This window comes from Podarcis raffonei, chromosome 4 (genome assembly GCF_027172205.1).
Source record: "Podarcis raffonei isolate rPodRaf1 chromosome 4, rPodRaf1.pri, whole genome shotgun sequence".
In the NCBI taxonomy this organism is placed as follows: domain Eukaryota; kingdom Metazoa; phylum Chordata; class Lepidosauria; order Squamata; family Lacertidae; genus Podarcis; species Podarcis raffonei.
Window position 1 is genome coordinate 17,972,061 of NC_070605.1, and position 17,224 is coordinate 17,989,284.

Genomic DNA, 17,224 nt, shown 5'->3' on the forward strand with positions numbered 1-17,224 from the left:
TGGTAAATTCCTATTTTCACCAGAGAAATGTTGGAGGGCATGCTGTTGCTTGCTAATCAGGAAACAGAACAGAACTGAGATGACTCAGTTGGTAGAGGATGAGACTCTTAATCTCAGGAGTGCGGGCTTGGGCAAAGGGTTCCTGCATTGCAGGGGGTTGGACGAGATGACACTCGTGGTCCCTTCGAACTCTACAATTCTATGATTCTTGGATACTGTATATCAAGCATGTATTTGTGGCTTTGGGTAGTTTATATTATGCTTCCAAGATCTGGGATATGAAAAGATCTAGCGTATTTGGCAACAATCAACGTGCAAGAGGAAGGTGAGAGCAAGACAATAGGTCAGCATGATGATGATGATGGTGAAGTTATATATTTTACTGCCCCCCGCTTTCAATTTAAGGTTGCAACAATTTAAGATACAACATTAAAAACAGTTTGAAAACTTACCAAAATATATATAGAGAGAATCACAAAAAAGAGGGTGGGCTCTGAAAACATATTTCTCCGGTGTCACACAGTGTCCTCCATACGCTGTAGGATTCCAACTCCCTGTTAGGATTCCTGCTCTGTGTTTGCGGTCTTGAGATTGTTGTGTATCACATGACTGTGTATGGTATGTATGGAGTGTTAGGGGAGAGGTAGTACCTCTGGTGTGGGACAGGTCGTGCTTCTTCTGGGGTAGTTCGTCCACCTTTGGTCCCCCACCTTGCACTCAGCTCTTACCTGTGGCTCCTAGAAGCTGCCAGCATGAGACAGTGGCCTCACTCTAGGAACGGCTTCCACTGGCCAGCTAAACCAGGTGAGGGTAACCGACGGGTCTCAAACCCTCAGTGACTTAGAGACTTCGCCTGCGTGCAAAAACAGGCTCTGGCAGTCGAGATCAACTGTGGGTCCAATAGTCAAGAAGGCAATTTCTGCATATGCTGTAGAGAGAAGTGAGGGGGCAGATGGGGCTCATCCAGCTGGGAAGGTGGCCTGTCTAGCAGAAGGAGAACTCTGATCCTGAACCTCCACTGCCTTGCAGGGCATCTTTGGGAGAAGAAAAGGCTAAGGTGTAAACCCAACACAGATCTGGAGTCCCTAAGATGGTTGGGTGGCGCCTTGTATGCCTCCTTCCAGCAGCTCCTGCAGCCAAGCTAGTGCCAAACATACTGTTCTGCTTTCCTTTAGATGACGTGAGCGAGGCCAAGAACAGGGTCTTGTCACCTGAGCAGCCCAGGACCTCCATACACACTGCCCAGCCTTGCACCCCAGAGAGGTCATCTCAGTGCTGCTAACATATTGGTTTGACTTCATTCTCAGATGATCACTCCATTGTCCCCTGAGACGGACGGGTGCCAACCATTAGGAGCTGTATCCCAACATTTTCTACAAGAGTGTAGGTTCTCCACCCATGTCCAACGGCAACCACCAGTAGAGCCCATTGTAGTTATCTGTCTTGGGAGTTATGGGTTTACCACCATGACCAGCCTATTCTCATCCCAGAATGGTCGTAGCTGATGAACCAGCAGAAGCTAGTAAGTGGCTCTCACAATGGAGGCTACTTGTGTCTCCGTCAACAGTGTTGGATGTGGAGTAAACTCAGGCTGTATACCTGTTTCTTAAGGGAGGGTGCAACCCCATCTAGAACAGGCTGCCATACACAATTCCTGGACTCAGGGGCCACTCAACTACAGAGCCTTTATCATGTCAGGACTCGCTCTCTGCTCCGCAGTCCTCATCTTGGTCCTATACTTGGTTATGTTTTGTTCACGGTCAGAAGGATATAATGGTAAGGGCAGAGTTTCACTTCTAGATATTAGCATCTCTCCGCTGACAACTGTAGTTGTAGTTCTCCATTAATGTATCTGGCAGATTTCCATTGTTGCTGTTGTTCATGGCAACTTACTTCTGCATATATTTTGTTCCACATCAGCTGGCAATAAGATGTCTCGTCCTCCACTGGGACTGGCTTTGCATAATCTATATTTTAATCTTTCAAAACAAAACGAAATTGCATATGCATTCACTACAAAGAAAGGGGAACTAGTTTAATTAAGGCTACATTTATTTGGGGCATAACCCTGCATAGGAAAAGGTACCAAGGACACACACAAGGAGGCACCGTAAGGGGAATACTGAGTATCTTCCACTATGGGGACGTTGTACTTTTAAGCATAGCCAATATGCATTTTCACCACCCCTCTGTATTAAAAATCAGGGGCATGCTTCCACCTGTAAATGGTTCTTGTTAGGATGCATAAAACAGAGGTGCAGGGCCTTTTTCAGCCTTTCCAGAGGCCGCATTTCCTTCTAGTCAACTTTCCAAGGGCCACATACGGGGGGGGGGGGGGGCTAGAAGCAAAACCAGTCACCACCAGAGGTGCAGTGAGCTATGGTTGCCATGCGTCTTCTTTTTCCAGGACATGTCCTCTTTGTTGGGGTAAAATTTCTGTCCGGGTGGACATCTTTAAAATTCACCAAAATGTGTCTGGCTATACTTTCTGGATGAGACATAGACATAACTGCTGCCTGAAGACTTGCTTTCCTCTTCTTTTCTCCTCCCCCCCCCCAGCAATATATCACAGCTTCTATAGCCTACATATAGTAGGGGTACTTAAAACGAGAGCCGTTGTAGTGTCCTCTTTTTTGCTCTTCAAAATATGGCTGTTAAGTTGTGGGTGAACATATCAGACGACACAGCGATTCTTCAAACAGCTCTTGTTTATTCACAGGCCAGGACAGAACTGAACTGAAGGGTTCAGCCAGCCTGCTTATATAGAGCTCCAGTACAACGTTATTGTAACAACTTTCTAAAACTATCCAATCACTGAACATCACTTTCGATCCCTTATTTGCATAACTATCTACAGTATCCCCCTACTGGCCCAGGGTGAGAACTTCAGTACATAACAATGGCAACCCTAAACTGTGAGCAGAAGGCTCTGAATGCACCATTCCAGTTTTGGAAGCAAGATGAGGCCATTTGAAACTCTGGACTGTGTTTAGGCTGGAGGAGAGAATTCAGGCAACGGTTGTGGGAGACATTTTAAGGACCTTCAGATATCTGAGAGGCTGTCCCACAGTAGATGGTGCGGACTTGGGTCACACCTGCACCATGGCATTCTCATTGTCAGGGGTTCAGCCTACACTCGAGTAGAACCCTGGCAGAGACACATGCCCGATTGGCATGTTCTCTCCCTCCTGGTCAATTGTTCGGGAGCTTCAAAAGCTTTCTTCAGCCCGAACATCACAGCGACCGATGCCAACTGACACCGGCACACTTAGGGATCCGCAGAGTTTGCGCATTTCGTGTGACCTCAGCAACTCAACATTTTGGCTAATCTACTTTATTTACATAAACACAGAGAGAGCACTGCAACATGGCTCCCTCTCTCTCTAGCATCAGACAGCAAAGAGAAAGTACAAAGGACAATAGTCCCACTTCACAGAACACAGTAACACAAACATCCTGTCTTCGTCACTTCCCACCCTGTGGAGTCAAAACATATACTGTCATGTGAAAGACAACAATCCCATGACTGCAGTCATGGAGCAGGAATTCTAACACTCATATCACTTCAACAGCCATGGCTTCCCCCCAAATGAATATGGAAACTGTAGCTTCTTAGAGGTACTGGGAGTTGTTAGGTAAAGGTAAAGGAATCCCTGACCATTAGGTCCAGCCGCGGACGACTCTGGGGTTGCGACACTCATCTTGCTTTACTGGCTGAGGGAGCCAGTGTATATCTCTTGCAGACCTGCCATTGCCAGAGGTCCTTTGGAAAAGGAATTGAGTCTAGGGATTGTAACTCTGTGGCAGCATGTGTGGGGGGGGTGTCTTCTAACTGCTCTCAGTGCCCATAACAAACTACAGTTCCCATGATTCTTTGCAGTGAAACATGGCTAGCAAAGTGGTATAAAAGTGTGTTAAATACAAAGATGTGGAAGCAACCTTGTCTCCTGTTGTACCAGAGGGAAGAACTAGGATCAACAGATTTTGGATAAATATTAGGCGGAACTTTGTAATGGTAAGAGGTACAGTCTTCATCCTTGGATGTTGTGGTAATCACACAGGGTCCCTGGACGTTTAACGGTCTATTGATCCATGTGCCACCACTGTGCTCACTTCCCCGCTGCCACCAACTAGTTACTCTCTGGTAATACACTGAGTCCAGTCGGTTGTTAAAAGTGAACCAAAAAAACCAAGTTTATTTTACAAACATTAATAAGTTCATGGTTTCTCAGATAATATTCCTGCCAGTATCTTAACTTTAGTTTCTTTTTTTTTTTAATAAATTTTTATTAATTTTCCAACACATATTAAAAGACAATACAAAACAATACATAAACAAACAAACATATAAACACGTATAATTTCTTAACCTTCTTTTCCTTAAGCCTTCTTTCAGCGACTTCCCCATACCTCCTTTTTCTGCATCCCTGTTTTAAATCTTTCCAGCAACCCCTAATTTTAATTACTTATAACACTTCCTTTAAGTCCTTTTTCTCATGTCCGATTGTTTATCGCTGCAATTCTATTTTGCATTACTCAAAACATTTTAACACTCATTAATTTTACAACAGTTCTTAAGATAAACTTTAAATTTCTTCCAATCTTCTTCCACCATCTCTTTCCCTTGGTCGCGGATTCTGCCGGTCATCTCAGCCAGTCCCATGTAGTCAATCACCTTCGTCTGCCATTCTTCCAGTGTGGGTAGTTCTTGTGTCTTCCAGTACTTTGCTAAAAGTACTCTTGCTGCTGTTGTCGCATACATAAAAAACGTCCTATCTTTCTTTGACACCAATTGGCCTACCATGCCCAGGAGGAAGGCTTCTGGTTTCTTCACAAAAGTGCATTTAAGCACCTTTTTCATTTCATTATAAATCCTTTCCCAGAAAGCCTTAATCTTTGGGCACGTCCACCAAAGGTGATAGAAAGTACCTTCAGTTTCATTACATTTCCAGCATTTGTTATTGGGCAAATGATAAATTTTTGCAAGCTTGACTGGGGTCATGTACCACCTATAAATCATTTTCATAATATTCTCTCTTAAGGCATTACATGCCGTGAACTTTATACCGGTGGTCCATAACTGTTCCCAGTCAGCAAACATAATGTCATGTCCAATGTCCTGTGCCCATTTAATCATAGCTGATTTAACCATCTCATCCTGTGTGTTCCATTTCAACAGCAAGTTATACATTCTTGACAAATTCTTAGTACTGGGTTCCAAAAGCTCTGTTTCTAATTTCGACCTCTCCACCTGAAAGCCAATTTTCCTGTCCTGTTTAAAAACTTCATTTATCTGATAATAATGAAGCCAGTCTCTTACTTTAGACTTCAGTTTCTCATAACTCTGCAATTTAACTTTTCCCTCCTCATACTCTATAATTTCCCAATATTTCGGCCATTTGGATTCCATATTTAATTTTTTCACTTCCTTAGCTTCCATCGGTGACAACCACCTGGGGGTTTTGTTTTCCAACAAATCTTTATACCTAATCCATACATTGTATAGGGCTTTTCTGACAATATGGTTTTTGAAACCTTGGTGGATTTTAACCTTGACATACCATATATATGCATGCCAGCCAAATCTATTATTGAACCCTTCCAAATCCAAAATATCTGTATTTTCAAGAAGCAGCCAATTTTTCAGCCAGCAAAAAGCCGCTGATTCATAGTACAGTTTTAAGTCCAGCAGGGCAAACCCCCCTCTTTCTTTTGCATCAGTTAGTATCTTAAATTTTATTCTGGGCTTTTTGCCCTGCCAGACAAATCTAGATATATCTTTTTGCCACCTCTTGAAACAATCCATTTTGTCCACAATCTGCAATGTTTGAAACAGAAATAACATTCTCGGCAAAACATTCATCTTGATAACAGCAATTCGGCCTAACAAGGAAAGTCTCAGACTTGACCATATTTCTAAGTCTTTTTTCACTTCTGCCCAGCATTTCTCATAGTTATCTTTAAATAGATTCACATTCTTGGATGTCAAATTTATCCCCAGGTATTTCACCTTCTTTGCTACCGATAAACCAGTATCACTCTGGAATTTCTCTCTTTCTGAACTGTTAAATTTTTATCCAGTACTTTCGTTTTCTGTTTGTTCAGCTTAAAGCCTGCTACTTGACCAAATCCTTGTATTAACTCTAAAACTCTTCTCGTACTAGTGTCTGGCTCTTGTAAAGTTAAAACTAGATCATCTGCAAATGCTCTCAGTTTGTACTGTTTAGCTCCGACCTGAATCCCTTTAACTAGCTGGTCCCCTCTAATCATGTTTAATAAAACCTCCAGGACTGATATAAAAAGCAGTGGGGATATTGGGCATCCCTGTCGTGTCCCTTTTTCAATAGCAAATTCTTCTGTAACCACATTATTTACAATCAGTTTTGCTTTTTGTTCAGAGTAAATCGCACTTATACTATTCTCAAAACCTTGGCCTACCCCCATCCCTTGGAGATTCTTTTTCATAAAGCTCCAAGAAATATTGTCAAAGGCTTTCTCTGCATCTACAAATATTAATACTGCCTTGGTGTTAATATTAACTTCCAGTAACTCCATAATGTCTATTATGTTTCTCACATTGTCTGACAAATGTCTTCCTGGAAGAAAGCCCGCTTGGTCTTTATGAATCTCCCCCACCAAAACTCTTTTCAATCTTTTTGCTAAAATGTCTGCAAAAATTTTGTAATCCACATTGAGTAATGATATAGGGCGGTAGTTCTTAACCTGGTTCTTCTCAGTCTCTGACTTTGGTATAAGTGTGATATAAGCCTCTTTCCACGATTCAGGTGCCTTTTTCCCCTCTAAAATTTCATTACAAACCTCCTTCAATGGTTGTATAAGCCATTCTTTCAAAGCTTTGTAATATCTGGAGGTTAGTCCATCAGGTCCTGGAGATTTTCCCAATTGCATACTTTGAATGGCTCCCTCAATTTCTTGATCAGTAATCTTCTGGTTTAAAATCACTTTACTTTGTTCAGAAATTTTTTGTAATCCGTATTTTTTAAGAAATTCTTCTATTTCTTTTTCATTCACCAGCCCTTGTGCATAAAGTCTCCTGAAATAACTCTGAAAACAGTTTCTAATCTCATTTGGTTTATAAATGTTCTTTCCTTCCACTTCTAGATTTGTAACCGTATTCTGTTTTTGTCTCTTCTTCAATTGCCATGCCAGAAGTTTCCCACATTTATCAGCCGATTCAAATGTCCTTTGTCTCATTTGTTTTATTTTCCATTCTATCTCTTGGTTCATCAAATCCATATATTGTCTCTGGTAAAACTTAATTTCTCTCAAGATTTCATGTGACTTTGGTTTAGATCTCAATTTTTTTCCCCTTCTTTTATCTTTTCCAAGATCTTATCCTTCTTCTCATTATATCTCTTCCTTTTTATGGAATTCTGTTGTATTAAAAATCCTCGCATGACGGCTTTACTTGCGTCCCAAATTACTCTTTTTTCCACTTGTGTTCTCAGATTTATCTCAAAGTAATCCTTCAATACCTTCTGGGCCTTTTTATACACCTCTGCATCTCTAAACAGGGAGTCATTCATCCTCCATCTAAAGGATCCAGCTGTTGTTATGTTCATTTCCATCTTTACTGCATTATGGTCGGAGCAAGTCTTTGGGCAGATTTCCACTTTCTTTATCTTAGATGCCATTCCACTAGTTACCCAAATTTGGTCAATTCGAGTCCAGGTCATTTTTGCTTCAGAAAAGAAAGTTCCCTCTCTTTCAAGAGGGTTCCTTGTTCTCCAAATGTCAATCAGGTTCATGTTGTCAGTCATTTCAAAAAAGGTCTTAGGTAGTCTCCCATCTTTGGAGACCACCTGTCTTTGTGCTTTGTCCATATTTGTAGAGACCACTCCATTCATGTCTCCCATTAAAACTACATTATAATCCAAATAGTCCATTAATGTCTCATGCAATTTCTTAAAAAATTCTGACTTCCCTTCATTCGGTGCATAAACTCCTATAATCAATAATTTTTCTCCTTGAACTTGAATTTCAATTGCCAAATATCTTCCTTGTTCATCTTTAAATACAAATTTAGGGACCAACTTTTCCTTTGCATAAATCACCACTCCTCTTTTCTTCACTTTGTCCGATGAAACAAATTCTTGTCCTAATCTTTTGTTAATAAGTAATTTTCGGTGAACTCTGGTCACGTGGGTTTCTTGTAAACAAATCAAGTCCAATTGTTCTTTTTTCAAAATATGAAAAACCTCACGTCTTTTTCTAGGGAGATTCAGTCCATTACAATTCCAACTTAGAATTTGCAGAGACATCTTGTTATTTATTTAGTTATTCCTCCAGCTGCTCCCAGCAAGTCTTCTTCTGTTGGTGTTTTGATCCCGAAGGATAGGTTTGAAATGTCTGGTACTTCTGCTAGGTCCGTAGGTTCCGCCGTTTCCTTCAAAAGGTCCTCCTCGTTCCTTGCCAAAAATTGTTCTTTATCTTGCACTGTTTTTATCTTGATTTTCTTTCCCTTATAGTTGAAAGACAGGCCTTGTGGGAACTCCCATCTGAATGGTATGTTGTTCTTTCTTAATAGGGTGACCAAATCCTTGTAGTAGGTCCTCACTTCCAGGATATATTTAGGAATGTCTTTAAAAATCTGCACACGAAAATCTTCAATCTCAAGGGGTCTTTGAAAATGTAAATTTAATATCTTATCTCTCTCCTCCTGAGATCTCAGAGTTATCAAGCAATCTCTTGGGCTCTTTCTGTTTTGTCTCCTGCCCAGTCTGAAAGCAGTTATTATCTTAAATTTCTCTTTTTTCAAATCGTCCTGCCAAAATTCCAGAAATTCTTTTGTAAGAAAGTCTATCAAATTGTCCTTTTCATTTTCTGGGATCAATCTTAATCTCAAGTTTCTACTTTTCCTCTGTAATTCCAATAAAGACAGGGCCGCATCATGTTCTTCCAGCTTTTTACTGACTGGTACCAACTTTTCCTGTGCAGTTTCTGCAGAATTTTTTGCCTCTTCTGCGGAAATTTTGGCCTCCTCCGCAATCTTTCTAGTTATTTCATTTTCTTGAACTAATTTATTTATTATATCTGTATTTAAATCCAATTTTGTTGACAACTCAGACAGCTGTTTGGAGTTTTCAGTGCTCTGCTTTGTGAGCACTTCCAAAGATTCATTTATTTTAACTAATGCCCATGTCACTGTCACTGTATCCATAGAAAAAGTTGTAGCAGCTGCAGCTGGATTTGTAATTGATCCCCTTCTTTTGTGTTCAACTTTACTCTTAGCTCTTGTTGTTATTCTCTCTTCTGTTGGGCCACTCATCCCAAGGTCGTTCCCACGGGAATTACTTTCAGTTGGAAAATTCCACAAGCCTGTTCCTTACAGTAAAGATAATAGCTATTTCCCTGCAACCTCTAGAGGGAGCAGTCCAAAGTTCCTAATGCAAAACAACAAGGGTTCCCTTCAAAGGTAACAAAAGTAACAACCAATTGTTAATTGTGTCCAAGTAATAGCAAATTGTAACTTTCCAGAGTACCAGACTTGAAGCAAGTAGAGTCTTTACTTGTTATAAAAGGGCAAAGCACCAACTTTGTAGCAAGCCTCTAGTGACAGCTCTCAGTCCCGGTGGCTCACTTTCCAGGCAGCCCTCCCCAAGGGTTCAAAACGGCAGAAATTTCCCCTTCTATGCTTCCTCCATGCAGGAAAGACAAATCAAAAATCTTCCCCCCCTGCCCCTGCCTGCTAGAGGGGGAATTAAGTCCAATGTCTGAGTCCGTCAATTTTTAAAGCTGCTTCCTGTCAAATTGCAGCCTCCTATTTCGTTGCTTTGGTTACATGCAGTCCGAGGAAGGCAGACTTCCTTATTTTTTGCCTTCTCCGTTTTCAGCCAATTTCTAAATGTTTTCTTTTAAAGTTGTTGTTCCTTCTTACTCACGGATAATCCAATTACGTTCCAAATGTCAGGAAGGAATCGACGCTCTCCGTCAAATGGCAGCACGGCTTCACTTCGCGGGCTGGGTAGCGGCTCTCAGCACCGCGCTCCCCGATGCCGCTCCGGAGCCTTTAAAAAGACTCCTTTGCAGTGAGGGGGGGCGCTTAAGGTACCCACCAAGCCTCCTTGCTCTCAGGCTTCTGCGCCTGAGATTTTAGGGGTCCCCGCTTCGCCGTAGCGGTCAGACCCGAACTCGCGAAGCAGCCTCCCTGAGCGGAGCTCAGCAGGAGGCAGCCATTAGACGCTGGCGCCGACCGGAAGTCCTTAACTTTAGTTTCTTTACTGGCCTATACCTTCCTAATACCTTCTGACTGATTATCTCAGCTGTTTGACTGACTCCTCTTAACAAATTCTCTCACTCTCTCTCACCAGACTAGCCCAACCCATAGACTTCTCTGTCTCTTCTAACTCCAGACTGTCTTCTCAACAACTCTAACTCCCTAAAAAAAATCCCTCTGTGCTTAAACCGTATACACAGTTAACTCTGCCCCTGGGTTCCCATTGGTTAATCATTTTACAATTAGTTAACCCTTTCCCTATGAACCCAGCATGATGTCACACACATAGGAGGGCAAACGCCACATATGTTTATGAAGTATGGTGTGATTATCTACCAGGGATTGCACTCTGTGTTTAGCAGTGGGTTGGAGTAGATGACCTCTGAGGTGTTCTCCAACTCTATAAAAATTTCAGATGGATGGATGGATAAGTGCATTAAAAAAATAAAAAGCAAGTTATTTTTTATTTACCAAACAACAGTTCTATACCTCTTGATTATATCTCCGAATGGTGTACAAGAAATATTAAAATCATCAGTAAAAACAACAACAGTTAGAACAATTTAAAACATTAATTAAAATTACAGTGGTGCCTCGCAAGACGAAAATAATCCGTTCCACGAGTCTCTTCGTCTAGCGGTTTTTTCGTCTTGCGAAGCAACCCTATTAGCGGATTAGCGGATTAGCGGATTAGCGCTATTAGCGGTTTAGCGGCTTAGCGGCTATTAAAGGCTTAGCGGCTTAGCGGCTAAAAGGCTATTAGCGGCTTGGCGGCTTAGAAAAGGGGGGGGGAGCGAAAAAATTGCAAGACTCGCAAGACGTTTTCGTCTTGCGAAGCAAGCCCATAGGGAAATTCGCCTTGCGAAGCGCATCGAAAAACAGAAAACCCTTTCGTCTAGCGGGTTTTTTGTCTTGCGAGGCATTCATCTTGTGGGGCACCACTGTAATAGTAAAAGGGATGAAAACATCCTGACTTCTGTGTGTCTGGGTAGACTTGCCTAAACAAAAATGTTTAAGCAGGCACCCAAAAGAGTACTGTATTTTTTGCTCAATAAGACTCACTTTTTCCCTCCTAAAAAGTAAGGGGAAATGTGTGTGTGTCTTATGGAGCGAATGCAGGCTGCGCAGCTATCCCAGAAACCAGAACAGCAAGAGGGATTGCTGCTTTCACTGTGCAGCGATCCCTCTTGCTGTTCTGGCTTCTGAGATTCAGAATATTTTTCTTGTTTTCCTCCTCCAAAAACTAGGTGCGTCTTGTGGTCTGGTGCGTCTTATAGAGCGAAAAATACGGTATATAACAAGGGCATCTGCCTGGTGTCAATAGGCAGGGAGTTCCAAAGTTTATGTGCCAACCACACCAAATGACCAATTTCCAACACGACTGCAGGATGAGTATTATGAGGCACTTCCAATAATGTCAGGTCCACAGAATCAAAGGGGTTAAGTGGGTATATGGGGCAAAGTGGTGAATATTACTTTTATTTTTATAAAAGCAGGCAAGCAAACAGCGATCCAATTAAAGCTTCCCATACCCATTACTGCCCAGATATCAAAAACCTACTATTAAGAGCTTTCCTATTATAAATACAGTTAGAAAGCTACTGCAGATTTGACTTGGCCTTCATCCCACAAACTCCGCAGAAGAAATGTTGTGAGAAATGCGTTCCTTTCCTCCCCCCCCCCCCAATATCAATTTTAATATCCTGCTGTTGGGAGGCGGGGAGAAAGGAATTGCTTTTTATAGAGAGAGAGCAAAGTGATGAAAGGAACATCATTTAAAGATCGACAAAGAGCTTCCACTGCTTTGCCAGGAGGGGAGGAATGCATTTCATTCCCAGAGACTTCTAAGCATTTGAAAGCTTTTGTTTCTTTTCATTGGGTTCTTATTGCTTTGAGTTTTCTACATTGTTGTCAGCATTTTGGTAAGGTATAGAGGAGGTGCTTTCTTCCCAAATTGCTCTCTGGTGGCAGAACATCAGTGGTTGAAAGCAAGCAGCGCATCATCACTCAAAGGAAAATACATTCCTGCAGGTCAGTTCAATTTGTGCCGTTTATCAGAAGAGGCAAGTGATTCATTGTCACTGTTCCAGAATATCTTTATTTGATACCTTTAAATCCTGTCTCTCTTTTCTCCACGGAACTCAAGCCAGTGGTCACCCATCCAGGCCGTGACCAGACCCAGGCCTGCTTAGCTTCAGTAAACAGACTGCATCATGAACCATCAGTCCATAACAGGGGCTGTTGGTTATCATTCCTTTTTTTTAGCTTGCAAAAGGAGTAACAAGAGTAGTTTCGTCCTCATAAGCAAACCCTGCAAAGGAGATCAGTGTTGCAACCATTTTAGGGACAGGAAACTTAAGAGACAAATGGCTTGGTTAAGGCCATAGGAACATAAAAACACAAGAACAGCCTATTGGATCAGGCCAGTGGGCTGTCCAGTCCAGCACCCTGTTCTCACAGTGGCTGACCACATGCCTGTGAGAAGCTTGCAAGCAGAACCTCAGCACAAGAGCACTTCCCCCTCCTGAGGTTTCCTGAAACCCAGAAGCAATTACAGGCTTGACTACTGTAATTCGCTCTACGCGGGGCTGCCCTTGAAGCTGTCCTAGAAACTCCAGCGGGTGCAGAATGCTGCAGCGAGGCTCCTCACGGGGTCTCTGCCATGGGAGCATATTCACCCAGTGCTTTTCCAGCTGCACTGGCTCCCGGTAGAGTACAGGGTCAGATTTAAGGTGCTGGTTTTGACCTTTAAAGCCCTTCACGGCCTAGGACCCTCATACCTACGGGACCGCCTCTCTCGGTATGCCCCACGGAGAGCCTCAAGGTCCATAAATAGCAACACCCTAGTGGTCCCTCGCCCTAAGGTAGTTAGATTGGCTTCAACCAGAGCCAGGGCCTTTCCAACTCTGGCTCCGGCCTGATGGAACGCTCTGTCTCATGAGACCAGGGCTCTACAGGATCTGATTTCTTTCCGCAGGGCCTGTAAGACAGAGTTGTTCCACCTGGCCTTTGGCTTGGAATCAACTTGATCCCCTCCCCCTCTTTCCTTTCTCTTTCTGTGATGGAACTCCTATTTGGGGACTTCCCTGGCTTTTTTCTGGCCCCTGTGGGACCAGTCTGGATAGTTGGCCTTGGTGAAGATTTGACGTTTTCATCCCCCCAAAAGTTTTTGATTTGAGTTTCTACTGAAATGAGGCTGTATTTTAATCTTGTTTTTAAGTTGTATTTTAATCCATTGTTTTTATACCTGAGCCTGGTCTTGGCTGGGGAGGGTGGGGTATAAATAAAAATTATTATTATTATTATTATTATTATTATTATTATTATTATTATTATTTTCCCCATTGTGGGATGGAGGGCTTTATTTGCAATTCTGAGAAATGAATGAGTATGGTCATCCCACCCACCAGCATCCTGATCAGTTAGCAGAGTCTAAGAAGATTATGAACTGACAGGCATACTGTTGTGAAGTTTATACCAGGGGTAGTCAAGATGGTGCCCTGCAGATGTTGGACCCCCCAACTCCCATCAGCCAGCATAGCCAACGGTGATGGATGATGGATCCAACAACATCTGGTTGGACATCACTTTGGGTATCCTTGCCTTCTAACACATCATGGGCCAACAGGTGTCCTCCTCCTGAGTTTAAATCACAAATCATGAGAGCAAATTGAGGAGACTTCAGCCATTTTGAAGGGCTGGAAGTGAGACTTACTGGCAGATCAATGGCAGATATCTTCCTGACTATTACTGAGAGGCAGCCACCAACTCTCCACCCCCCAACTGCACCTTCTGAAGACCACTATGAGAAGACATAGTGTTGTGTTTGGGTGATTGTCCCTAAGACTCTTCAGGTGGGCATAGGTTGGTAGAACACAATATTCAGTTTTTGGGGAGTGTCTGTATTTTAGAGTTGGATTTTCAGTCTTAACAGGCATACATTTCTGGTATTCTGTTGCTCCTTATTACTTGTCACTTGAAGGTGTTTGTTAGTTTCCTGTGAGTTGGGATGTCCAATTAATTATTATTATGTGTCTGTGTTTTTTCTCTTTCTCTCTCCTTCTCCTAGGTAATGCATTTGTGGTGAGCCTGGCCCTGGCCGACTTAGTGGTGGCCTTGTACCCTTTCCCTTTAGTGCTCTCAGCCATCTTCCACAATGGCTGGTCCTTGGGGGATATGCACTGTAAAGCAAGCGGCTTTGTGATGGGACTGAGTGTCATTGGCTCCATCTTCAACATCACCGCCATCGCAATCAACAGGTACTGCTACATATGCCACAGTTTTGCGTACGACAAAGTGTACAGTTGGTGGAACACCATGATGTACGTCTGCTTGATTTGGGTGCTGACGGTTATCGCGACGGTGCCCAATTTTTTCGTTGGCTCTCTCAAGTACGACCCGCGCATCTATTCGTGCACCTTCACCCAGACGGCCAGCTCCTATTATACCATTGCCGTGGTCGTCATCCACTTCGTCTTGCCCATCACCATCGTGAGCTTCTGCTACCTTCGAATCTGGATCCTGGTGATCCAAGTGCGGAGGAGGGTAAAGTCAGAAGTCAAGCTGAGGCTGAAGCCGAGTGACTTCAGGAACTTTGTCACCATGTTTGTTGTGTTTGTGATCTTTGCCTTTTGCTGGGCGCCGCTGAACTTCATTGGGCTGGCTGTGGCCATCAACCCTTCCGAAATAGCGCCCAGGGTCCCCGAGTGGTTGTTTGTGGTGAGTTACTTCATGGCCTACTTCAACAGTTGCCTTAACGCAATAATCTACGGACTTCTGAACCAAAACTTCCGGAAGGAATACAAACGGATCTTAATGTCCTTGTGGGTGCCGAGGCTGCTTTTTCAGGACACATCCAAAGCAGGGACCGAAGTTCAGAAGAGCAAGCCGTCTCCTGCTTTAAATAACAATGACCAGTTCAAAACCGAGACCTTGTAGGTAGGGGGACAGTGGATGCGAAAGGGCGCCATTTTGTGAATTCCAACAATGCTTTTCTTAAAGTTGTACATCTTGTTCCTGCTTACCTTGTCCTGTGTTCTCCCCCACCGAATGAGCGTGCTGTGGCGACTGGAATCTTGTCTTCTTGGCAATGCACCTTCTGTTTACATGTTTCTATATTTGATAGCTAGGTATCAATATGAAGTTGGCTTTGGAATACAGAAGAAGAAGGTAAACAAACCAACAGGCTGAAGCCAGCCATGGACTTGGATGTAGAATCAGCAGGTCTACCAGGGTCCTTCAACGTTTGTACAAAATATGGTTCTCAGGAAGCAGAATGCTTGCACTGTCTTGTCAGGATGTGTTGTGGATGGTGACTTCTAACAATTTCCCCTTCTCTTAGGGAAAAGAAAATTACTGACTGCCTCTTCAGCTGAATGCCAGCCCTTTCTTACGTATAATATAGAAGAGATATTGTCCCCAAGCTTTAGGGGAAAGACAAAGAAAGATAAATCCATTCATTTTAATGAAATCTGGACCTTCTGAAACTATGTGAAAACCAAAACTACAGCTATCATTTGAATTGACACTTCTCAAAATGGTCTGTTTTCCAAGCAGAATACGCATACAAATAAAAGCATGTATAAGAGGAACATGCATATTAGTAAAAAAAAATAACGTTCAAAAATATTAGGGGAAAATTATTGCAAAAATGTGTGCATTAGTACAAAAACAGGTGCTTAAATGAGTACAAATTTTCCATGTGGATTTATAATACAGTTCACAACGTGATGCAGAAATGGGGCAAACCAGACTTGGGATTGGGGTGGGGGGTGAGAAACTGACGATTGCATATTTGTCCGTTCCAACTCTGAGCTGACATGGCTGACCTATATGCACATGGTGAACAATCGTCCATTTTTGGCATCGCAGCAGCTTGTCCCACTGCTGTCATGAGATGGCATCTTGTTCTACTTGGGAATGATGGCTGCATGAGCTGCAGGCTGATACAACAATCCTCTTGTCCAACCTTCATCGCCTGCCACCAGGACAAGGCTGTAAATGGAATGGTGGCTTTGCTGCTCTGTGCCCCATTCTGCCCTCCGCAATTTGCAGCTGGGGTTTGGATTGCCCCCTTAGACTTGTTTATGGCACACCTCAACCCCCAAAGAATCCTGGGAGCTGTAGTTTAACCCTCGCAGAGCTAGCATTCCCAGCACTTGTGACAAACTACAGTATCCAGAATTCTTTGGGCTTCAGAAGTATTTGACATGGACTGAATCACGCTCATTGTTCGTTCATGGTGAATGTTCTCTTTTATGAGCAATTGTTTGTTTTTCAACTGTATATTCTTTACCTTTTTCCTGCCACTTTACTGCCTAACATTGATTCAGTTCCTTCTCGCAACCTCCCATTGTAAAGACACTGTAAATGCAAGGGGCAATTATTTCTGATACGGCAAAGAAGAAAAAGCTATTTTAGTAAATTTTGACAGAGGTTATATGTTTTTGTGTGACTTTGAAACTCAGGAAGGATATACCGAAACTGTGTGGAGACCTCTGTAGACTTGCATATTTAAGAAATTATCAGTTCCGTTTCGAAGATTTACAGAATTAATACCAGCATTTGAATATATATATATATATATATATATATATATATATATATATATGTCAGGGAAAGAAAAGAAAGCTGAAGTTTAATGTTCATAATGCAAAGGGGGGGGAGCAGGGGGAGATGATGACAGTTTAGAGATCTACTGCTTTCAGAACAGAGAGATGAGTTCTCTCAAGCATTTTATTCTCTCTTAAATAATGGGTTTCTGTGAAGGGATTGTATTTATTGCCAACAGAAGATACACATGTGATGTGCATTTTGTTCAGCGTGTGCAACTGGCAATAACTCTGGAGCCTACGAAAGTCCTTATAGTCCCCAAAGACATGCCATGGTTTCTGCCCATGGCGCAGAAGCCACACAGGCGCATGGGAGGACATTTATGTGCCATGGGCAGACAAATGTATTCCGCCCAGCAGCCAGGAGTAGGAATGG

The 17,224-nt window shown here is 42.7% G+C and overlaps 1 protein-coding gene across 1 annotated transcript in view; it reads left to right on the forward strand.

Annotated features, from left to right (window-relative positions):
• The window catches only part of MTNR1B (melatonin receptor 1B), a 39,200-nt gene extending 23,593 nt beyond the window's left edge, over positions 1 to 15,607 (forward strand). Inside the window, exon 2 of the mRNA XM_053385587.1 lies at positions 14,307 to 15,607. Within this exon, the coding sequence (XP_053241562.1) occupies positions 14,307 to 15,175 (869 nt within the window). The 3' untranslated portion in view covers positions 15,176 to 15,607. The remainder of the gene's footprint in view (positions 1 to 14,306) is intronic.
• Positions 15,608 to 17,224: the final 1,617 nt, after the last annotated feature.